The sequence below is a fragment of the Nesoenas mayeri genome, assembly GCF_963082525.1.
Source record: "Nesoenas mayeri genome assembly, chromosome: Z".
Classification (NCBI taxonomy): Eukaryota; Metazoa; Chordata; class Aves; order Columbiformes; family Columbidae; genus Nesoenas; species Nesoenas mayeri.
Window position 1 is genome coordinate 5,409,560 of NC_137542.1, and position 24,343 is coordinate 5,433,902.

The 24,343-nt window shown below is 39.3% G+C and overlaps 1 protein-coding gene across 1 annotated transcript; it reads left to right on the forward strand.

Moving 5' to 3' along the window:
* The first annotated feature begins 130 nt into the window (after window positions 1-130).
* On the forward strand, window positions 131-21,390 carry TMEM167A (transmembrane protein 167A). Its single transcript, XM_080362919.1, has 4 exons — window positions 131-174; window positions 11,583-11,692; window positions 17,036-17,070; window positions 20,831-21,390. The coding sequence occupies exons 1-4, from the start codon at window positions 172-174 to the stop codon at window positions 20,899-20,901; spliced, it is 219 nt and encodes a 72-aa protein (XP_080219045.1). The 5' UTR covers window positions 131-171; the 3' UTR covers window positions 20,902-21,390.
* Window positions 21,391-24,343: the final 2,953 nt, after the last annotated feature.

Consider the following 24,343-nt stretch of genomic DNA (forward strand, 5'->3'; position numbering starts at 1 on the left):
GCCCTTTCGTCCCGCCTCCCTGGGGCCACTCCTGCCAATCGGAGCCCCTTGCCTCGGCAGCGTCCAATCCTAGCAGTGGCCCCACCCACGCCCTTGAAGGAGGTGTCTGTGGGCGCGCTTCCGCCCTTCCCCCTTCTGCCGGAAGTGTGATGTGGCCGCGAGCGGGTCGCCATGGTAAGCGTGGGACGGCGGGCGGGGGGCGGCAGCTCCGCCGGTCCGACCCCGGCGCCTCCCGCGGCACCCGGCCCGGCCCGGCCCGGCCCGGCCCGGCGCGGGGCTGCCGAGCCGCGCTCCCCGGGGCCGCCACAGAACTCCCTCACATCACATCCGGGCCGGTCCCCTCAGAGGCTGAGGCCTTCGCCCCCGGGATCGGAGCCGTCCCGGCCCCGCCGTACAGCTTTGCTGGGCAGCCGTACTGCACACCGGGCACATCTGCGGCCCCTTGGTCCCTCTCCCGGCCCTGACCTGCCGTGCGTTGTGTTTATATCTTTTCTGACCTGATATAATGGGTGTGTTGTTTGACGTCTCGCTGAATCCTGATACAGACTGCTGCTCTCATTTACCAAGAGTAGCCTCAGGGGCCTGTGTCTGTTTTCTAAGGAAAAGTATGAGTGGTGTATATAGACCTGACTCCGAAGCTTATCAGTATTGCAATTTATGTTTTCTATAGTGTCTGCCTTTTTTTCATTCCGTGTGCAAAGAATATAAACCAAGGTCAGTAGGTCAGAGAGGTTCTCCTGCCCCTCTGCTCTGCCCTGGGGAGACCACACCTGGAATCTTGTGTCCAGCTGTGGCCCCTCAGTTCCAGCAGGACAGGGAACTGCTGCAGGGAGTCCAGCACAGGGCAACAAAGATGCTGAAGGGAGTGAAGCATCTCCCGTGTGAGGAAAGGCTGAGGGAACTGGGGCTCTTTAGCTTGGAGGAGACTGAGAGGTGACCTCATTAATGTTTACAGATATATAAATGGTGAGTGTCAGGAGGATGGAGCCAGGCTCTTCTCAGTGACAACCAATGATAGGACAAGGGGCAGTGGGTGCGAACTGGAACACAAGAGGTTCCACTTAGATAGGAGAAGAAACTTCTTCTCAGTGAGGGTGGCAGAGCCTGGCCCAGGCTGCCCAGGGAGGTTGTGGAGTCTCCTCCTCTGCAGACATTCCAACCCGCCTGGACACCTTCCTGTGTAACCTCATCTGGGTGTTCCTGCTCCATCGGGGGATTGCACTGGATGAGCTTTCGAGGTCCCTTCCAACCCCTGACATTCTGGGATTCTGTGAAGGATTTGTATTTGGGTTAGACTTAAAGCTGTGCTGTGAAATAATCCTTCTCAGTGAAGTGCAAGATCTTTATATGAGCAGTGCAGATACATGTTTTTAAAATTGAAAAAGGAATAGCTAAAAGAAGAAAAGGTTTCCCTGTACTCTTCAGGGGTTGTGTGTAACTTCAACACAGTTATTTTAAGATGAGCATTTTCAAAGTTCATAGAATCACAGTTTGGGTTGGAAGGGACCTTTAAAGATTATCTCGTTCCAACCCCCTGCCTTGTCCACGTACATCTTCCAATAGATCAGGTTGCTCAAAGCCTCATTTATCCTGATGTTGACAGATGATCCATCTCTGGTGACGTGCACTGTACAGCTTCCACTGAATCTTTTTGTACTTCCTACGTATTTATTAAAAGATTAGTATCTCTTGAACTTTCTTATGGTTCAGTTCAAAAGAAGTTCCTAGGCACCAGATCTTGTCACAAGCAGGAAATTGCTGAAAGTTGCTCACCTGAGCTTTTCCTGGCAGATCTCTTTGATGAACCTGTTCTAATCTGTGGCTTCAAGTAGTGAACAAAGGGGTTTCATGATAAGAGGCATAAATTATCTCAGAAGATCTAAAACACACATACAGAAAACAAGAGAAGTGGAACCCTCACTTCTCATCAGTGCCTTGAAAAGGCAGATACTATAGAAGTACATCACCACCTTGCTGTTCTTCATAGTGCTTTGAAGAATTTGAGGTGGTAGAGAAAAGCCAAGAGGACCTTGGTGATCAGTGAGACATTTATGTTGCTAAGTTTAGCACTTAAAATGTAATACTAATGTTTCTGTCTAGCAAAAAGATTTTGTCATGCCTGTGAGATCCTGTGAGAACTTTTTCTCCATGGGTCCATGTTGCTTGTTAGATGTTACTCTGTATTCTTGAGGAACCTGAATTAAGATAAAATCCTTTAATGAAGTCTTTCTAGTGATTTTATGTCAAAGGAGGTGAAAATAAGATTACTCAGTCCTGTCGTGTTTGAATTTCCTCAGGGAAAACAAGAACCCTCATGGCATATCCAGGACTTTGTAGTGTCCATAAAGCTACCTATGTTGTCATGGTTTTTCAAAATCAAGTTGTTTTATGGAGTTAGCAGTTATGAGCTGTAGTTAATGACACTTTCTTTTGAGCTCGCACTTGACTGTGAGACAGGAAGCAGCTGCTGTCTGTGTATTGTCAAATGGAATAGAGCTATATCTCCAGTTTGTTCTCTTCCTCTGAAGAAAATGAGCTGCAACCATGACAAACCAGTAGTTCTGTGAACCACGTAATTTTTCAAGTATAATTTCTAAAGGACTTTATCCCTTGGAACTCTCTATCCCATTATCTCCCAGGCTTCCTTACCACATCCTTACTAAGCAAGTCAGTACCTGTCCTCAGTGATCAGCCAGCTGCTGCTTAACAAAATATATATATAAAAGATGGCTTCTACCTGTGTTTTCCTTGATGTGAAAGCACAACTTTTTAATTTTTTCCTGTTCAGTGCCAGCGGGTAGGAAAAAATATTTTAACTTAACTTTGGAAGGGGTTAGGAGCTTCTCAGTGGATTAAAATTCACTGGAAACCAAAAGGATTCAGGACACAGCTGCTTCATTTATTAAGAAGCAGAAAATGTATTGTTTACGGACTTCCACAAATCATTGTGTCAGTTTATCCTGTCAACTTTTGAAATGTATATCTGAAAACTCAGCAAAACTTTTCCTGTGAGGGTTGAAAAATTTGCCACATACGTGTGGTGGGGGGAAAGAGAGGAGCAGCCTAATGTAAGTTTACATTACAATTAGAGATGGTGAGTTTCTCACCCACATAAGGATAGTCTTCACTTTATTCTGTAGCAAAAGCATGCAATTGTGGTCAAACACAAGTATACATACAAAAAAGTTCTTAATAGATATGCTTTGTGTCTGTAATTGCAATTTGGTGATGAAGAAAATAGGGAATTGCAAAAAGCTTCACAAAGATGGCTTCTTTCCCTTCACCCTCTGGGTAGGTCTGACCTCGAGCCACACATTAGTGCCGAAAAATTAATTTGGGAACTTTCCATGAGGGCAGACACTTCTGTCACAAATCTTTGTTGCTGTCTTAGATTGGTGTTTATAGAAGGAGGGGGAATTGCTCATATAACCAATTGTAAAAGCATTCATTAGTAAATATTGTTTCAAACCAAGCTCTCGGATGTAAAGATACCAGAATCTGAGATACTGTTCTGCAAAAGAGCTTTCAGGAGTCTTCACATTCAAAGTCTGTGTCTGGGTTATTCAAAATTACAAGGAGGAGTCAATCCTGATTCAGGTTTGCTAATAGCTTTGTTTTTATCATGGCCTAAAGGTAGATAGGATTAAAAATATCTCCGACCTCATCTTAAAGTCTTAAGGTGTCATTAACATATAGGAATATACATGACTTCGTATTGTGAATTTAGTTTGGAATAACATCATTTTGCACGTTGGTATTACGAAGCCATCAGGCACTGAATCTTTTCAAGAAGCAGCCATTTGAGTTTCAGGGAGTTACAGCTGCAGTAACAAATTTTTCATAGGCCTTTGCTACCCAGGTAATCTGATTTTGCTGGAAGTCTGAGGGTTTTCCCTCTTGTGCAGAAGCTGTATTGCAAGAAGATGCTAGGACCTCCTTTGCTACCAGTTGTGCGAAAACTGACTCAATTTCTGCACTTCTTACTTGTTGACCCCCATGGGAGCTCTGGCGTGCCCCTAATGGTAGGAGCGAAACATTGAGGGGAGAGCAAGAAAGATCTGCCCTCTCCCTGCACATTTCATCCTGTCAGAGTAACAAGCTTGTCGCAGAATTGAAAGGAGAAACAGGAGACACGTTATGGCGAGGTAGGGACAGAAAAATACATTATTTACTTGTATTACACGAAGCAAACATAGCAGTGTGGTGTGCGACTTCAGAAGGGAGATTTAGATAATTTGACAGAAACTGTGCTGCTCAGTTATCAAAAACACAGGAACGGTACAAGTTTCTAAGTAGCTATTCTGCTTCAATGAGCAGCAATAGAAGCCAGAACTTACTCGTTAGGGGAGAAGATGTCTTTTTCCTTACATGGATAATATTTCTTCCTCTGTTCAACTGCGCTCTAGAATTAGGGCAGGGGAAGCAAAAGCACTACAACTTGTTATGTCCTTTTAGAGATCTCTGTGGCAATGTTCCAGAAACTACTATTAGGTTCCCTGTTACTCTGGGGAACATACTTAGTTTCAGTTTCCTCAAAAGAGGATTATAGAAATTTCTGTGATATAATGAGGGAAAAGAGCAGAGAAATATCTCTGTAAAATTGCAAACTATATGATCTGCAAAGAAGACATGGAGGAAAAGATAGCTTAAGCTTTTACTGCCACATCTAACATAAATCTGTGTTTGTTGAGTAAATATATAGACATATACACCTATACATTACAATAGCCCTGAAAAAAAAAACAGCCTAAGATTGCACCTTTCACTTTGTTTTTTACTGTAAGGTTTTTCTGTGAAATACTATATCTGCTGGCTACTTACACCAAAAGTTCAGTTTTGAAACTGTTGTCTAAGTACTGGGGCAAAGGAGAAGGAATTCAAAGGAGCATGCAACTTTGACACTGTCACCTCGAGGTGTCATTTCAGTGTTGGTCTGTGGATTTGAATTGCAGTGAAGAACTGTGTTAAAGTCAAGAGAGCTTTTGCAGGAGAGGACAACTGTTTCCATCTGTTAATTCATTGTCTAATTGTTTAAAGAGATGTGTTATGTTTTAAACAGATGCATTAGTCTTCAGTTGACTGAAAAGCATACAAGTTAGTTCCTATGTGCTATACTTGCCATTTTAATTAGTCAACATATGTCAACACATGTCTAGAGGAAAGATTCCCTGTTACTGTAATCAAGCCTTAGCCTAAATTTTATGGACGCAAAACCACGTATTTTAGATAGGACTTTGAATATTTTAGGCAGAATTGTGAATGAGCATTAGATATTGTACTTAAATTCATTGGAAACTAAATTCTGGAGTGAATGTGCAGTAAATTTAACGTAGAAAACCCTGTTTATGTTGCAGCAACCAGTAGCTGCTATCTGAATGGTATTCAGATACTTATTAAGCAGATACTACTTTTGTGTAAACACCCCTTGCTTAGTTCTGAAGTGCAGTTTTGCCAATAATCACTTCAAACCTTACTGGTTTGAAAGTATTATGTTTTTCTTATTGTTCTAATTAGCATGCCACTTTTACAAATGCTTATTTTCCATTCATTTTTTATGAGGTTACATTTGGCAGCAGGGAGAAAATGAATTATTTTGGAATAGGCTGGAAAATAATTTAATTACGTGAATGTTTTAATTATTTTTTAGCAATTGCTTTGACCTTCAGTTTGGGGTAGTCTTACACATTTTATTTCCTAATATTTTTTTCAATATTATACTCCTAAAAGCTTGATTTAGACTGGGAAAACAAGATTTGCAGTACCTAATGGAAACCTTATATAACAAGCATTTTCTCTTTCAGCTTTTTAAGGACCTCTTCATTCAAATTTCATAGAGGTTGATTTCTTTTTTCCATGATGGGTTTTGAAACCTACATTACTATATTAATGTAGACGTTTACGTTTTTATCGGCACTTGCTTAACCACAGTTCAAGTGCCATGTAAACCCTTACTCACATTTTTATATGAGAAAGACAGTGAAACAAGCATTCATTTCTTTGGTTTCAGAGAGCATAATCATCCATAAATTTTATAATGTTGAGGAGGAAAAAAGAAAATAAAAATGTTCTAGAAAGTATATTCTGCAGCATGTTACACAAATGCTGTTTTCATTTTTTCAGAATATTCTCATAATTTATCTGTGTTTGCCTGCCTAAATGGTTATAATAGTAACCATGGGGCAAAGTTTAACAACTTGCTGGCACTATGATGGCTTCTCTTTTTATTGTGTGCACATATGAAATCATGGTCACGGTGCAATCAAAGTAATCAGTTTGTAAATACTGAAAGTCTAGAGAAGCTTAAGCTTTGTTCTGGGAGAGCTTTTGCTTTAGGCTTTCTACCAACCTCGCGGGTCCTTCCCCAACATGTATAGTTGCATCAAAATTTATGTGTTTTTTTTATAGTGCTGTGCAAGGGTTGTATCATTAAGTGGTTCATGGTTCTGTGGTGCTGTCTCCAAACAAATGGAACAGAACAGTATCTGAATCAGGGAATGTAGGAGAGATGGAATTAGTAAGAAGTACAGAGTTAGGTACCATATGAAGCCTTAACTATGGCTTATTTTCAATGTAGAAGAAAGTTTAGGATCAGTGCATCTCTTAGGGCTATGTCTATGGAGGCTGAACACACATTTCCCAGTGATGACTAAAAATTTAGGCAACCATCTGAGAGTGTCTTTTCTTTCAGCACATTGAGCTAAATACTCTTATAAAGTGCAAGAGTTGTTGATAACCAGAACTCTGAGCTGCTGCGGCTTTTTTTTGTCTCTTCTCCCCCAAGTGTAGCAATGCTGACTAAATTGCAGGAGTGACAACATTGTCTATAATCAGGTTGACAGGGGCTCTGCAGATGTTGTGGGCCATCAGGATTCTCGTCCTCAGCCACACAGGAAGTGTTTCACTCTAAATCAACACTTACTAAAGTATATTAAAGACTTAAATTACCACGTACTACTCCATAGTTTTATTCTTGCTCCATCTACAGAGTCCTCCCTTCTTCCCTCTCTCCTCACCCCAGAAAAAGGAGCTGTTGCACCATCTCCTGCTCCTGTGTTGTAGCAAGCTGATGGTGTCCTCTAGGGCAACTGGAGACTGTTTCTTTCCATATAACTCCCAATTTTGCCCCTTTGTCCTCTGTGCTAACAGCTATACTGTGGGCATGAGAACTCAGATGTGAATACATTCAAATGTCTGTAGCTATGATACAATGCAATGAGGGAAATAATGTTGAGGCTTTTTTTTTTAAAGTCTAATTTTGGGAAGGATTTAAAAGAGCCTTTGGGCATGTAGCTCTCAAAGTGAAAATCCAGAGTCTTGTAATTTCTAACGACTTACGACAAAACTTGCTCTTGCAAGTTCTGCTGAACACAATACCTCTGTAGTGCTGCAGGTGATGTGATAGTGCTTCAGAGCAGAATGTAACTACTAGGGTGTTTCCACCATGTCAGAAAATGTGCCAAATGCAGATGTAGAGAATTTCGGCATGTATAATTAAAGCCACAGATTGCACTGAATAAAACAAGAATAAAATGACAATGCTGATTCTTTTCTACATTTGCGATCTCAGTCTTTGGAATTTAGTTGTCTTTAACCACACGTGGACACACATTCTCTAAAAGACAGCATCAAGTTCTCCATGTGCTGAAATTTGTTTATAATGGGAAAGAGACTTGCAGGATCTACATTAAGCCAGACAACACATTTGAAAAATTCCAATTTATTATGTTTGGATCTGAGGAACCCAGTTTAACCAAATGAACTGCAACCCACCTACATTACGACATTTTCCAAATAGCTTGGTATGTGAATGCAGTATTTTTTAAAAGAATTCCAAGTAATGTATGACTCCTAGAGCAGCTTTTAATTACATCAGTTCAAGCAGCTGGATGTAAATTGCCCTTTTCTATAAATTCAACTGGGCCTTAAGACTTACTTCAGATGTGAAATGTGAAGCCATCCACTTCGGAAATAAATTTTCATTTCTAGTTTAAAACTGTAAACAAAATATGCCTGTCCTTTAAAAGTGGCTATATAGATAAATGTGTAATTCAGAGCACAGCTCAGTCGAATGACATATGTAATTACAGCAATGCCCTACACTACATGTCTGGAGAGACATATGAAGAGCTCAACAAAGAACAATTATATACTGTCCCTATTGATTGACTAAAAACACATTTCACGAGTATACATTTACAGTCCCCGCTTAAGGGGAAGCAAGTGTACCCTTCTACCGTTTTTTCGTATGTTGGAGTACCCGGTCCCGCCAGCCTCCTTGGGAAGCAGCTGCAGGAGGAAGCTTGCAGGAATTCATGGGAACCAAGCGCTGGCAGGCACTGTGCTGTGAGATGTCGAGAGCAGCTGTCTCTCCCCAAGGACTGATCAAATTAATCAGTTGATAGGGAGTATCTGGCTTTGCTGAGTGGCAGCCGCTCCTGGATCCGGCCCCGTCGCGTTCCTAGACCCACAGGAGCCAGGAGATGCTGCCTCTCCTAGGTCATGAGAGTTGTTTCTGCTGGGGAATTGAGAGTTTCCTGGTTTCTGAAGTTGACAAAAGCTTGTGCCTAGTACAAAGTCAAGAGTCCACTAGTAATGATGGGTGAGTAATCTGTCCGTTATTAACGCCAGGGTAGAACAGAAGTGATGTCTTGGCTACCTAAGCTAAACTACTAAGCTAAACATAATTTAGCAAATGCTGTGGCTCAGGAGAAAGGCAGGAAGCCTCACCTTGAGTACCCAAGGGCTGACTTTGGGTGTTGAATCACCACTCTGCTCGTGTAATGTCCCCTCACCCTGTTCTCACTCTTCACAGAGACCTTCCTGCACATCATCTACTTCGTGTAGTTGATACTCTTTATCTTTCTCTGCTGCTGATCTTCACTCTGCATCCTAAGAATCATGTTTTCACCCTCTCCCTTTTTTTGTCTCCCTGGCTGTTGTCATAGGAAGCGCTTGAGAAATGAGGGATCTGGCTTGGGAATTTTGTTGCTGCAGAAGGACGGCTGATGCAAGAGGGCTTCTGCTTCAAGCAGGAGTAAAAGCGAGAGCAGCACACACACCTTTGAGGTCCTGCCCTTGAGGATGCTGAAATCTCTATGCAGGCTGTGATGGCAGAGTTTTTTAATTGCTCCTTCAGCTTCTCTATGCTGTTGTTTCTTAACCAGTAGCTACCCACCCATTGTTGGCCTGCTGGACCCCATTAACTTAGTCATTTAAATTGATTTGTGTATCTAGCCCTGTATAATGCATGGGAATTGTGTTGGTCTCTTCTCACAAGTAACAAGCAATACGAAGAGAGGAAATGGCCTCAAGTTGTGCCAGGGACAGTTCAGGTTGGATATGAGGAAAAATGTCTTCACGGGAAGGGTTGTCAGGCATTGGAACAGGCTGCCCAGGGCAGTGCTGGAGTCACCATCCCTGGAGGGGTTTAAAAGACACATAGATGAGGTTCTTTAGGACATGGTTTAGTGCCAGTGTTGGGTTAATCGTTGGACTCAATGATCTTGAGGGTGTCTTCCAACCAAAATTATTCTATGATTCTGTTCAGGCTGGCAATTCTATGCATGTTCTAGTATTGCTTCATATGATTCTTATAGGCTTCTAGGTAAGCTAAGGTTTGCTCGGTTTTTTTGTTTGTTTGTTTGTTTTGTTTGTTCGGGTTTCATTACGAGGTTTTAGATCTTGGTGTTAGAAGGGTCATGGATGTTCCAATAGCTTTGCTTCTACTAGAGCTTCTATTTTTTCTCTCTTAATTTACTGTTATTGCAATACTGAACTGAAATATTGTGGTTTGCTTTTATAATTCTCTTTATATAGTGAAATTTGATTATCAGACCTTCAAAACAGAATTTTGTGACATCAGAAGAAGTGCACATAGGTCAACAGAGATGTGCCTCAGGTTTGGAAGTGGTAGCTCTGATGCGTTTTTAGATCCCAGCAAATTCTGCTTGAAGAAGGAAGCTGCAATATAATAGCCTTTCAGAAGTGCTCAGTATTTACACTTGGTTATACACTATAGTTGGCTTTCTGAGTTGAGCAGTACAAAAAAATGTGAGATATTTAGACACAAATTCATCAGAACTCCAGAGATAAGAGTGAATTTATTGTATTTGCTTTGCTGGGATTTTTTTGGTTGGGTTTTTTTGTCTTTAGTTAGTTAGCTAGTTAGTTAGTTAGTCAGTTCAGACTAAATAGGATTTGCAAATTAGTGTAGCTGAGAAGGCTGTTTGAAGAAAACAATAGCTTAGTGTCATACCTGCTGCTGTTAAGCTGACCAAAATATTAGGCGAGACATGCTAAATTTTTTGGTTTAAAAAACAAACAAATCCCACAGCTTCATGCAGCTGGATTATTTTCACCTCGTAAGAAGAGTCTAAGTTTCTGATTTGGGACTGAGGTTTAGAAGCTACAGATCACAAGGACTAGTAGGTAAATACTTCTACTAAAAGTTCCATCAAACCTAAAAAATGTTGCTAGTGTATTATTTATTGGAGTGGTGATGAGGCAGTTGCTGGAAATTGGCATCAGCCATCTTTCTTCCAGATTTTGTACTTGGTTGTGGAGTTACAGCAGTGCTTACAGAATTACCTTCTCTACTCACACAATGTTTATATTCCTGCAAGAGATTGCTTCACGTAAGCAATTATAGTTGTTTATAAGTTAAAGAACATGTTGGCCACACAAGGCTCAGGCTTTAGTTAAAAAGAAGTGCTTGTGATATGCACTTACTGCATTTTTCTGATATCTTAAATTTAGAAAATAGACAGATAATGTAGCAGTTTCTGGAGAATTGTTTTTTCTTATTGCCAGTAGGCAGATTAGTTTGACCAGCAAAATATGGATATTTACTTCTCTATCCTAAGGCAATTCTTTCATTTGTCTAGCATTTGCCATATAATTAGCATGTCTAAAAATGTGTTTATAGTAAAGATATTTTTAAATTTAAAATCAAAGGATGATTTGAAAATAAAAAATAATAATTTATATTTTCATAATTCAGGTGGGTATAATTGTATATATTTTTACAAATCTGTTGAATATTGTGTGTTGTCTTCATAAAGCAATGTATTAACAGTCCTCCTACATATTTATTGTTATTCTCTATCTTGGCTGTCACTGGTTTAATTGTCAAATACTCTTCACCTCCACTTTCACAACCACCACCATATTCTATTGATGCAAACCACAGTTACACTTATTTTTGGCTGAGAGGGAACATCTGTTTTCTGTAACTCTTAGCCTGCTGCTAATGAGTTTCCACAACTGGCTTTGAAACAGGTACCTGAGAGCAAAACTGTAAGGTTACCATTTTGCCTGCTGTTTCTTTGCCCTTCTTGTGATGGATTGAGAAGGAAAACGATGTCCCTTCCAATCCCTAACATTCTGTGATTCTGTGTGAAAAACTCTTGTTCTTCCACAACCGTGTGCAATGAGCTGTTAAGACTTACTCACTGGCTTTGTAGGTTTCGTTTGTGTTTTTAACAGGTATTGTCTCAGGGATCACTTATTTTCTCCAACTTGTGCAACAAGGGAAGTTTTGTACTGCAAAGAGGTAATTTTTCTTTTCTGATTTCCTTCTCTAGTCTGCCATCTTCAACTTTCAGAGTCTACTGACTGTCATCTTGCTGCTCATATGCACCTGTGCCTATATCAGATCTTTGGCTCCCAGCTTACTGGACAAAAATAAAACTGGGTATGTAGTCTTTTAATTTTAAAAATACACAAGCTGTTTGGTTTCAAGTACAATTTTACTTTTAGTATCTTCTAATGATGTATTGTAATACAAATCCTATGTTGAAAAAGTTCTTTCTTTAAAGATAACATCTTCATTTTACACCTTACAGTAGAAGGCAATAATGTACTTGAAAGCTCTTTCTTGCAATTTTATAATAAGAATTTATTAATTAGCAAAGCCAGCTAATAGAGCTTTGTTAGTTATTTTCTAGACTTGCGGCTTTCTCTTTAAGTGGTTATGAAAGATACAGACATGAGTGACAGAAAACATTTTTCTATATTCAGATGTTGCTGTAATAGTTTATTTTTTATTCTTAAGGCTGGATAAAAGAACATTAACTGCAGAAGCTGTCTTTTTGTTTGTTTTCAAAATAGTCATTTTGGAAGTATGAGTTTGAAACACAGGTTCACCAGCAGTCTAACTAAAAAAAAAAATGAAACTATTTTATAAATAAGCAACACTGTCCTTTTTTTTTTTAAGGAATTTGTAGAAAAGTTTTTGAAACCTTCTACAAAGCCTTGTACAAAACCTAACAAGACTTTTGGTCACTATAACTACATCTCTCATTTTTATTCCTAAAACAGATATTCCTAGGAGATCAGTGTTTTTTTCCTTTGTGTTTCCCTTTCTCCTGGAGTGGGTTTAATGTTGCAGAGCTAATACTGCTGCTGAACCGTTCCTCTCCACCCTGCTTGGCAACACAGTTTTTGGGGTGATGGGAGATGGGAACAGCCATGGAGCCAAATCTGCATCTCACTTATACTGTTAATACCTTTTCACCTTTTGTCTTACCAGTTTTCTTTGTGCTACAAAGAATGTGACTGGATGTTGGACTGTGATTTAAATGCTGTGGTTTTAAAGTACCGATTGGGTGATTTTGACTTAGAATCCACTGAAGCCATCGATAGTGTTTCAGTAATACTGAACACAAAAGAGATAATATTTATAGAAGTAGGAGGTAATTCTAGCTGGTAGTGTTCTAGCTGGAAAAAACAGACAGGCTTTTGAGCGCTGGGTGTTTGACTTGTCCACTTTTTCCATTAGATCATTTGCTGTTAAAGAAAGTGTTTGGTGTTTTTTTCTTCTTTTTTTCTTTTTTTTTCTTCTTTTTTTTCTTCTGCAACTTCTGCATTTAATTTTAAGAAAAAGCATCAAGTTTATCATACGATTTTTCTTGTAGAAATGTAAGATATCCCGAGTACACTAGCTTTTTTTTTTTCATTTGGAATTCTAACATGAAAATGCTTCTGTCCTTTCATATGAGTCTGTGAGGTTGTCACTGACATGAGAGATTTCTTTTGATAACAGTAAAGGTGGAAAGAAAGGATGACTTCATGAAGGACTGAGAGAGGGTGGGGGGAGTTTGAGTGTCTGCTAGTAGAAGATAACACAATAGTCAATGAGGTATACACAGTAAGAAGTAAGAATATTTACTTTACTGATTAAAATTTTAGTGCTGTTCTTGGCAGGGAGTATTTCCTTTAATCTGGAGCTACTCTGTTTATTCTTGAGGCAAATCTGTCTGGAGTACAATAGAACTCTCTTCATAAAATGTTTTCAAAGAGCGCTGACACAGTGGAGAAGTTGAGTGTTTGATCTGTACGTTTGTATTTATATAGATGTTGGACATACTATTTTATTTTTGTTATATATATATATATATATATGTATGTATGTAGTCTACTTTGTACTGGAGAATAAAACGTTGGCCTGGAAGCAATGAAATTTGTTTCCTGAATGGTAGATGTTTATATGGAGCTCATATGCTCTTAAGCCCCTGTCCCTCTTCACTAACATATTCCATGCTCAAATGGAAACGTCTAGACATGCTGGATAAAATAAATTCTAGTGATATTTCATGTTACCACAAAGATGATCTTACCTCATTATTCCTGCTCCAAATTACCAGCATAAAAAGTTGCAATAAAATATTAAAGTGACAGGAGAGATGTTGATGGTTATTCACTATATTTCTGACCAAGTGGTAGCTTTGAAGATTTAAATCTGTTGATAGTATGTAAAGAAACATGTTTCTGTTGGTTGAGAGACAGTGTTGCAAAGTGATGTCACCCATCCTCATAACACTGTGTTTCATCCCATTGACTTCTGCCGAAACTTGTCTTTTCCTACCAAGCCAAACAGAATCTTAAACCTTCATTTTCCCTGACGCAGCTTGAGAGTTTCCGTGTGCTTTGTCCTGAGCAATAGCATTTAATTTTGGGAAGGAAGGTGGAGATTTACTGTTTCATGCTAACTAGAGGAGAATGCGCGCCATGACATAATTCTTTCCTCCCTGCTAACCAGAAATAAACGTTAGCTTACGGGCAGCGGAGATTTCCCTTGTCTTGCCACAGCATTGCAGTGAGGTGTCTCTCACACTCCCTCCTGCAGTGACACTGGGGCTGTCCTGATAAACACATGGCAGCTGCATTTTGCAGCGTTCCCAGTCTAGCAGCCAAAGTCTACAGCCCTACTAACCCTTTCTTGTCTTAGTAGGCTTCATTTCTTTGGATTTTTTTCTCCAGATAACCAACACCACTTTTATGATCAGCGTTTTTAACGTTAATACTGAAAGCCAGGAATATGCAGCAGCTCATGCTGATTTGACTGGTGGCTGCCAGAAAACAGCAGGTGTTCAAGCCAAACTGACACATTTCACGTGCATCGAAACAAGAATGAAGATGGACATGAAGGGGAGGACAAGGAACAGTGCAGTGGCTTTCAGTAGTTGCTTCAGGAGGAATTATTTTGGAACAGATTCATTTAAAGCAGCATCATTTCTGTAATAGTCAAACAGGTTTTGACTTGAAGAGGTGAATGTTGTGGGCCTGAGGTGAACAGTAATGGAAAAATTCAGGAGATCAGAAGGCCTGCACAGGCTTTTCTTCCAACATGAGCTCCCAGGTTCATCCAAAGGCTATGATTATAGCTGATTAGAAGGCCAGATTTCAATTTGCCTTTGCTCAGCAGCTAACTATGTGTACAAGCAGATGTACTGAGCTATTCCAATAGCAGCACAAGCCTCTTAAAAAGGTGCTCTTGTCACCTGTTGGAAGTCTTGTCAGTCCTGGCAGTGGTGACCTTAAGCTTATAAATTCTTCACTGCAGCACAGGCAGATGGTGAAACTCGTATTCTGTTTTGTACCTCCCACATCAGAAAGGAAAACTCGTATTTTCACCAAGAAGGGGGTTTTCTAGGGCTAGGAAAAATGTACGATGCTTCAGTCATAACTTTACGTTGTAACATAGAGTTAAATAAACCCTGAGAAGGCACAGAAATGCCTTTGCTGAGATTGTGAATCAAAGTCAACAGTTTTATAGATTGCCTGAAGGACTTAATATTATTTTTCCCAGGTGAGATTCTTCAAATATGCATATGAAAAGGACAGTAATGTTTTATTTCTTTGAGTTCCTGGGCAAGTTTTTGAGAAATAGCAAAATGAGATGCTGAACTCTAGAAGTTTTTGTGTTGGTTTTCCAGCATGCAATCTGCAAATCTTAATTTTAGAGAGAGTAACAACAGTTCTGAGACTCTTAAACACATCCACACAGTTCTATGGAGCTGTATGTTTCTGTAAGATTTACACATGAATGCCTTTTTAGCTGCATGCATCTTCAAAAAGTGCATAGATGTTTTCAAGTTACTTCTCTGTGTGACCTCTTAGCCCGGAAAAGTATGATGGTCTACCTGCAGGGATTATTACTTCTGCTTGTGGAGCTATATAAAAGCAGGAAAAATGAGCTTTGAGTATACAGAAATACTCTTGACTTGAGGTACAACGATCTAAAGCACAAATGAAAAAGCTTGTTTTCTAAAAATGAAAATACTGGAATGCTGTTCACAATAAATTGGTCAGCTAGAGGTACACATGTCGAAGCATTTCATTTGGACTTTGAAAACCTCAGTCACTTGCTGCCTCTCGGAACACTTGATTTTCACCTGCCCAACACCAGACCTTTATTTCACAAGTAAAGGGGAGGCTGTTAAATGTAAAGAGGGAGACACACTGAAGTAAACTGAGATTATAAAAGAGGCCATAAAATATGAAATAGCATATAAATCCTTTTTTTTTAAAAAAAAAAGTGCAGGATATGTTGTCTGCTGAAATATGCAAGAGCAAGTGGCCCAAAACTACCTGTCTGTGTTTAAGCAGGAAAAAAATAGGCAATTGCCAGAGCTCCAGAAAGGGGGAAGGCAGATAATCAAACCATTGTGGGTACGGATTCAGCGCGCTGCGGGAGAGCACTTGGAGAACTGCCATCCCAGCAGGTAGTAGATGCAACCCACAAATAATGCAGGCTGAAGTTACTGCTGATAAACATATCAGGAGAAGGAGGAAAAATAATTAATTTTTTTTTTTTAGTCCATAAATCTGTATAGACAATATAGTTGAATCCAGATGGTTCTACTGCATTGCTGCTGTGTACTATGAAGGAAACCTTGCTGTAGAAAAGCTTTCAACGCACTTTTGACCAACATTTGAAAGGTTGAAAACTGGCTTCTGGTTCAGGATGCCTCAATATTCTTCCCATTGGTCAGTGTGAGATCGTTTTAGTTACACAGAGGAATTATAAATTTGCATCATACATGCTTGCACATCCCTTTGATTATGCTCTGAATAGTTGAATACTGCTTTTCTCCTTTGTTATTTCACTTGTGAGAATTAACATCCTGGGCAAGCAGCATTACAGAGACACGAGCAAGGTAAACATCAGCAAAAGGGTAAAAACAAGCCTGAAGAATTACATCAGATTACATCTATGAGTTTGGTCTGCTAGAAAAGACATTTTTATTTACTATTTTTAAGGGAAATACAAAGGAGAGACTACAAAGCATTACATTTAAAGCAGTCAGGTTTATCTTGACTCATACCTGCAGGAAACCTTGCTTCAAAATCTTAACATAAAAAGTTTTGCATATACAATGACCTCGAGGTCTGTTGGTATTTCCTACTTCAGTATTTTTCTAGTTCTGAATTTTTTCTTTACACAATTTTCTGTCTGTGGTACTTAAATGTAGAATGTAAAATTCTGATGATATCTTTAGATGTGGAACACAGCCGAGTAAATGCGTCTTTGTTTTTCTGACATGCAAAATACTTTGCTACACCTAAAAAGAACTTTGCCACTTCTTTAGTTCACAGCCTTAACCCTTTGTGCAGGAACCTGGTGTTTTCTAAAATCAAGAATGGTGTCAGGTTGACAAACTACTGATACTTTGGATTGTTTAGCATAGAGGAAAGAAAATCAGTTGACTTAAATTATTTTATTAAACCTAATGAATTTATTTTATCTTTACAGACTATTGGGAATTTTCTGGAAATGCGCCAGGATTGGTAATATTTTTTTCTTTGATTTTCTAGACTGTGCATTATTTATTAGAACAGTGTTTCCATGTAGCAATGACACCCATGTTTATACATCATGTTAAAAAATGCACAAAAAAATAGTGAAGGGAGACAGGATGGAGTGTGACTGTTTCACATAGCCTCATGGAAGCCTCCCTTTTCTGATGTCAATTCATATATGTGATGTTATATTAGCAAAAGCCTTTCACACTTTTTACTATGTGAAATAACCAAGGCCATACTTCTTATTATTAACATACAAAGAAATCAATGATTCCTTATAAACTGCTCTCTATTTGAAATTCTAATGGACTACTGACAAAAGCCAGATGTTTACCTTATAGTAACAACGTGGAATTCATAATACAGTATGGTTCTGTTTAATCACAAATGTCTTTTTTCTCTCCTTTCTTCAGTTAGCTTCTGTGCACTTTTGCAATATGCAAAGCTGTTGGTGTCAAATGGCATCCATGTGTAAACTGATCAACTCAATCTGATCGAAGACATTCTCCAATAACATTGATATTTATTTTAATCCATATTCTGAATTTGTTTTGAGAAGGAAATGGGAATAGACAACAGAAGTTATATAGCATTAAGATCATAGAATCATAGAACAGTTTGGGTTTGCAGGGACCTTCCAAGCTCACCCAGTGCCACCCCTGTCATGAGCAGGGACATCTTCACCAGCTCAGGTTGCTCAGAGCCCCGTCCAGCCTGGCCTGGGATGTCTCCAGGGACGGTTCATCCACCACCTCTCTGGACAACCTGGGTGAGGGTTTCTCCATTCGAACTGTAAAAAATTTCTTCCTCATATCCGGCCCGAATCTCCCTCCTTTAGTTTAAAACCATCACTGCTTGTCCTATCACAGCAGGCCCTGCTAAAAAGTCTGTCCCCATCTTTGTTATCAGCCCCATTTAAGTACGGAAAAGTCTCCCTAGAGCCTTCTTTTCTCCAGCTGAACACCCCAGCTCTCTCAGGCTGTCCTCCCAGCAGAGCTGTTCCAGCCTCGGATCGTTTCTGTGTCTCCTCTGGCCCCTCTCCAACAGGTCCATGTGTGTCCTGTGCTGAGGAACCAGAGCTGGACCAGCACTGCAGGGGGGTCTCACCGAGATATATTCAAGAATTTTTTTAAAATCTTACAAATCCATTATCAAAACAATGTTCCTCAAGTTGCATTGTTAATGCAGAGCAGAAACATTGAACTTGTGATTCTAGATCTTCCTACTTGTCATTGAACCTAAAGGAAAAATGTATGGTTCCCTTTTTTGTGTTTTCAGCCTTTGAAAAGGACGTGACTTACGTATTTCAGTGTGTCAAAAAGCATTGATGCGAAAATGGGGTTTTTTGTGAAGACCTGTTGTTAAAATGATTGCTGATATTGTCCTATGTAGATAATAGACATAGCAGAACTAATTTTAGTATTGTAATTGAAAGATACTGGCAAGGTGGCACCTGTCAGAAATGGATTTTGAGCTATGGCAGGAAAAGCAAATGTGAAAATTCATCTGCATTAAGTTTTTTTCGAAGTTGAAAAGAACACCTTACCTTACCATCTTTCTAGTTAATTAAGTGCAAGCATATTTTTTTTCTATTTGCTATGCACATCAAACAGCTTAAAAATATTTAAGAGTACACAAGAGGGATTATGATGTCCCTGTCAACTTGATAATGTTAAGAACTGCAGTTCGTTCGGAATATAGTCCCCATCATGTAGTGACAGTAACGTTTGCATCTGCTGCATCCGAAGAGATGTATGCACTTTTGTGTCCCATGCTGAACTACTTCTTTCTCTCTCTTTTTTTATGTAAAACACTAATTTCTTTTCAACTTATATCTGGAATGGTCCAATTTGACTTTCTTCTAGGCTGACAAATGCCGAGGTAGCATCTTAACGTTCCTTCCATATGTTTCTCTACATTACAGTACCGGATCCTCATTATGGGGGAAATGGGCTTTGAAGATTATTCCTATCATTTTATTTGTGTTAATCACAAAAGCACATAGAAAGTGTAAGCTTTTAAAAATTAAAATGCCTACTGGCTTCCTTTACATTTAACTTGCCCAGTATGTTTAAACAACCTTTTCACGTGTGCATAAGATTTTAATAACCACCAAGTGGTTACATATTTACAAAGTTGTGCAAAATGTTCTTTAATTCTGCACATGGTGACTTCTCATTTAAGAAAATTAAAAGCAGGAAAGTATAATCCATATGAAAATTGTAATGCTCTAAGCTGTAGGAAGTGGACTTCCTCAAAAGTTTTTTTTAAACAGATGTGAAACTGCAGACATTAATTCATTCAGTTATTTGAAGTATATGCCAGTTCATTACGTCTTGTGATGTCACTGTGACAGGCACTGCTGCTTATGGATGCCACTACAAGTATTTAATCTTTCTTTTGCTGTGGAAAGTTTGTTCCTGCCATATTTGAAGGTCCTGAGGGTTATTTTCTGAGGATTACACCTTGATGCTAGACTTGGGAGCCTTGGAAGTTGTTTCTCTTTACTGTTTCTCTGAAAACTGCATCTCAGAAAAGATGGTTGATAGTAAGACAAAAGACCTCGCACAGCAAAAGGAAATGGAACTTTGTTTAAAGCAAACAGCTCCCTCTCTGTCTTTCTGCTTCTGAATGCTTAAAAACAGGAATCTTTTCACTTTAAAGAGTCATTGCAGTGTTAACGCTTCCTGACACTTTTGTGGGCTGGAAGTACCGTCCAGCGTAGGGGACTCTGCTCTCCAGAGAGAAGCCAGCGGATTCACAAAGTGTAATGCTTAAGTAGAAGAGAGAAAATGCCTGGCGAAGTGCCTGTGTAAATAGGTAGCAGTCTGATTAACATTACTAATATTCTTCTGATTGTGTTATAGTTCCCTAAGATTCATTTTTTTTTTCCTAGCTTATTTGGTGAGCAAGAGACCTCTGTAACATTTTGATCTGGACCAAATGGGTGGGAATAGATCTTTCTCGATTACCTTTGCCAGCAAATATAAGTTTGTTAATGGACTAAACTTCACTTTTATCCATGGTTTGTCCTGAAAAAGTCTAACACTATTTTGAAAGTGTCAGAAATAGAGGCGTCTGTGCAACTTCTGTAATCTGTTGACCATTTTTATCTCTAACCTGAAAATCTGTGGACCAGACCCTCCCCACATGCTGGCAATATTATGTCTTTCTAGCAAAGAAAAAAGAGGCATCTGGTCATGTCTGTGCTGCTGTGTGTTCCCCAGCCAGTTAGCTGGCTCCTACATGATAACATGCATAGAAGATGTGCCTCAGCTGGCGCAAAACTGCTTTTGAGCAGTGATAGCCCTTAGCCACAGCTGGGAACAGAGCCAGTAGATTTGGTAGTTTGATTGGCTTTTTCCAGTGCCTACCTCCTGGCTCTCTGTGTCTAAGAGATAGCAGCAAAACATATATATATATATATATATATTTCCACATGAAACCGCATCTCAGAAATGATGGCTTATAGTAAGATACAAGTCCTTGCATTGACATTTGTTTAAAGCAATCACTTCCATTTTTGTCTTTATGTAGCAATGTATCCTGTCCTACATCTTCGTTTTCCCACTCCCATGCATGTTCTTTCTCAGTACAATTTGTTGTCGTAGCATTTCTCCAGCTAGAAATGAATGTTAATTTGCACATGCAGTGAGATAAGTATAATGTTAGACTAGGAGCAACCTAGATCTTCTTTGTCCTGCCTGAATTTTTGGTTTGCTTTGGTTTTTTTCTGTCCTCTCAGGTGAACGGAAGAGCCCCTTTGTGGCTGTGTGCTGTGTCTTGATGGCCATCAGCATTCTGTTTGGACAGTAGCAACTGGAGAATGTCCCCTACTACCGAAGAGCAGAGCATGGAAGAACTTCTAGCAGAAAACGATAGGAAAGTGTCACCAAGTCTCCTCTCGCACATTGGATAACCTGGACATCCCCCCTTCCAGCAAACGGACCATCATGTGCAGTATTAGTGATCATAACGTAGCAAGCTCCAGATGACAAGTAATTATTAATGTCGAGTCAGTGCTGACACTCTGATATAACTCGTGAAACAGTGTCTGTTGTATATCTGAGTTTGAAGGGAGATGATTTTACACCATGCAGTTGACAAGGCTTTTAATTTTTTGTTTGATAGACCTCTTTAATTAAAACTTAAAAATTACAAAACTAGCAATAAGACTACTCTTACAAGAAAAAAGAACATTGTGACTCTAGGATATGTTTATGAAAGTGTTTTTAGTTCTTACTGTCTGAACAATTCCTGTCATTTTGTGATAGCTACACTCACACATTAAAAATATGACCTCTGGCCCAAGTTACATTCAGCTTTTCTTTTCTAAACTTACAATTCCTCAACTAATCTATCAATACTTTTACTGCTAAGATATCAATAAAGGTAGGGACCATAATCGCAGTGATGTCTGAATAGCTACTGACAAGATGTGGGATTCGAGAACCTGGACTGCTCTGTATAAATATCGTATATATTCATTTTTAGAGATCTGGATCTCAGGTAAATCATTCCCCAACTTTTTTCAATATTGTGACAAAAAGATGCAAAAGGCACTGCTGCTGTTGTTGCATGTAATACAAGGTTGATAAACCAGTGAACAGTTGGCTTCTTAGGAGTCTTCAGATAAGGAATTTGTATGTCTCAATATTTAAAAGTTGAAAAAACCAACTAAATTAGATTACACTCACTATTAATAAGATTAATTAGATTACCTTTAGTAATACTTGCCATTAGCATTTACTCTATAATTTTGAAAACTTTCAATAATCTGGTAACTTATTTTAATAATGCGTGACAGCTGTGTTCATACCAGACAACTATATGACTTCACATTGACTGCATTTGAGAGTTGTCTATCAGCAGTATTTTTTTATGTTCTGAAAAGACATGTGAGCTAAACTGGCAATAAAACACACTGAGAGGTATGCAACTGTTGTCATTCTTGTTTCAAAACCTTGTTTCATAGATCCGGACTACCTTGCATGTAGAAACAGAGTGATTGTTAGATATTACCTTTACATTATCTCACATATACCTGCATATCTAAGTCACCATCAGAAGTGCTCATCCAAAACTCTTTTCTAATCTGGAGCCAGGAAAAGAAGATTTCCCCAGTTTAGGCCAAACAAACACCCCTGTAGAAGGACAGAGCTGTATAATGATGACAATACTGTGCACACATAGAAGCCTTAAACTATGCAGGAGATCTGGGGAGAGGCAAAATCTATTTCTGTAACTTTGAATGGGGATACTACTCCAAACATTGCATCAAAGCGACTGATTTCCGGATTTCAAAGTTGCCATTCTGTCGCTGAGGGGTGGGAAATTCCTAAGGCAGGGCTGTCAAACTCATTTTCACCAGGGGCCACATCAGCCTTGTGGTTGCCTTCAAAGGGCCGAATGTAATTTTACATGTAGGAGTAGTTATATTTATACAGTCCTACAGTTATATTTAGTAGTTATATTTATAGAGTCCTAAAATTACATTCGGCCCTTTGAAGGCAACCGCGAGGCTGACGTGTTCCCTGGTCAAAATGAGTCTGACACCCTCGTCCTAAGGAATCTTGAGTTTTGACGTGTTCAAAATATGCAAAGAATAATGTGATAAATCTTTATATTAAGCGATTATACTCTAGTTTTTTAATATTTGTAGGAATTTTTAAATCAATAGTGGTATTTGTGTGATATTCACACATTTCCAATTCATCCAAATCTGTTCTAGTTATCAGATTAATTCTTAACAATCTCTTGTGTTTACTTGTGACTAGGAATACCTGTGAAACAACCCAAGGAAATTTTTGGTTCTGAGAATCCGAAAGCTATTCACAAGGAGGCATTGTATTGCAAAAGCCTTTCCTGATCCCAGTATTTTGTCACTAAAGATGTTCAGGCAAACAGGCCTCTTTCTATTTGTTGTTTGTTGTTCAAACTTTAAAATCATTTCTTATACAGCAGACCTTTATTTTGACCTAAATGCGGGTCACTGACAGATACTTCCTATAGAGTTTGTTTTTAAATTTTCCACTTCATGTGACATTTACAGAATATTCATGGTGTACTAGCTGCATGGTTGCTCAACAGTGCTACTTTAGCAGTAAGCAAATAACACATTCCTCAGCAGCTGCTGAGAAGACACAAGTTCAGCAGCACTAAGTTGTATGCAAGTGTTAGAAATGATTGAAGGCAGAGATAAGTGTCATCGATGGTGAGGCCGCTCAGCACTTTCCTCTAGTAAAAGAATCTGAAAACAGGTTTTTAAACTGCAACAAAGTTCCCTTGTTTTGTTGTGAGTGCCTTAGGCACGTGTTTGCCTCAGGATGAGTTCTTTGTTTTTCAAAATTTTGGCTTTGAAGACATTGATACCTCATCTCTTTTATAAAGATATGCAGAAAATACTGCTTTCCCATGTTGGAGGCTTAGAGTCATTTTGCTTTCTTTGCTTGGTTTTTCTCATGCAAAAGAGGCATGAGAAGGCAAGAATATCTTGACATTTGGCCAAGGGGAGAGTATAGTATTGGGCACACACACTTGGTAAAGCTTTACAACAAGTCATTAAACTCTCAGCCTGAACTGTGCATTTTCAAAGTGCAATAAATAAGTTCCGATAGATCTATGTCACAAGAGGTATCAGGGAATCGCAGAATCACAGAATGTAAGGAATTGGAAGGCACCTCAAAAGATGATCTAGTCCAATCCCAATAGTATTTTCTTGCACTCAGTCTTGCCTCCGAGACCTAGACTGAGTAGAGAAGTGAGATACTACTGAATGATTTAGGTGCTAAAATTACAGATACATAATTTGATGGTGTTACATAGGTTGACAGAGTAGATAATGGCTGTCACAGGTGGCTGAGAAGACAGCAGCAGGGATTTATGCCTGAAATACAGGAGCTTACAACCACAGTGAGTCTGTACACATTACCCTATGCAGAAGAGCTGGAATGTGCACAGAGGGTCAATGTAATAGGGATTAAATATGACTTATGCTGTAGTTGTGCCCACTACTATAGAAAAGTGCTTCCATGTTGTGACTTCATCCATTTATCTAATCAACATCATCTATGGTGGCTCTAACTTTTGGCAGGCTTTCCTATCTATACTTGTGCACACCTTGCATGGAGGTGAGGGTGGTGTAGGCTGTGGTTTGCAGGTGTTGCTCGGAGGCAGGACCTCATCTTTGCTAATGAGAGAACAACAAGAATGCAGGATAATAGAAGAGCGTTTTCCAGTAAGACAGCACGCCGTCAAT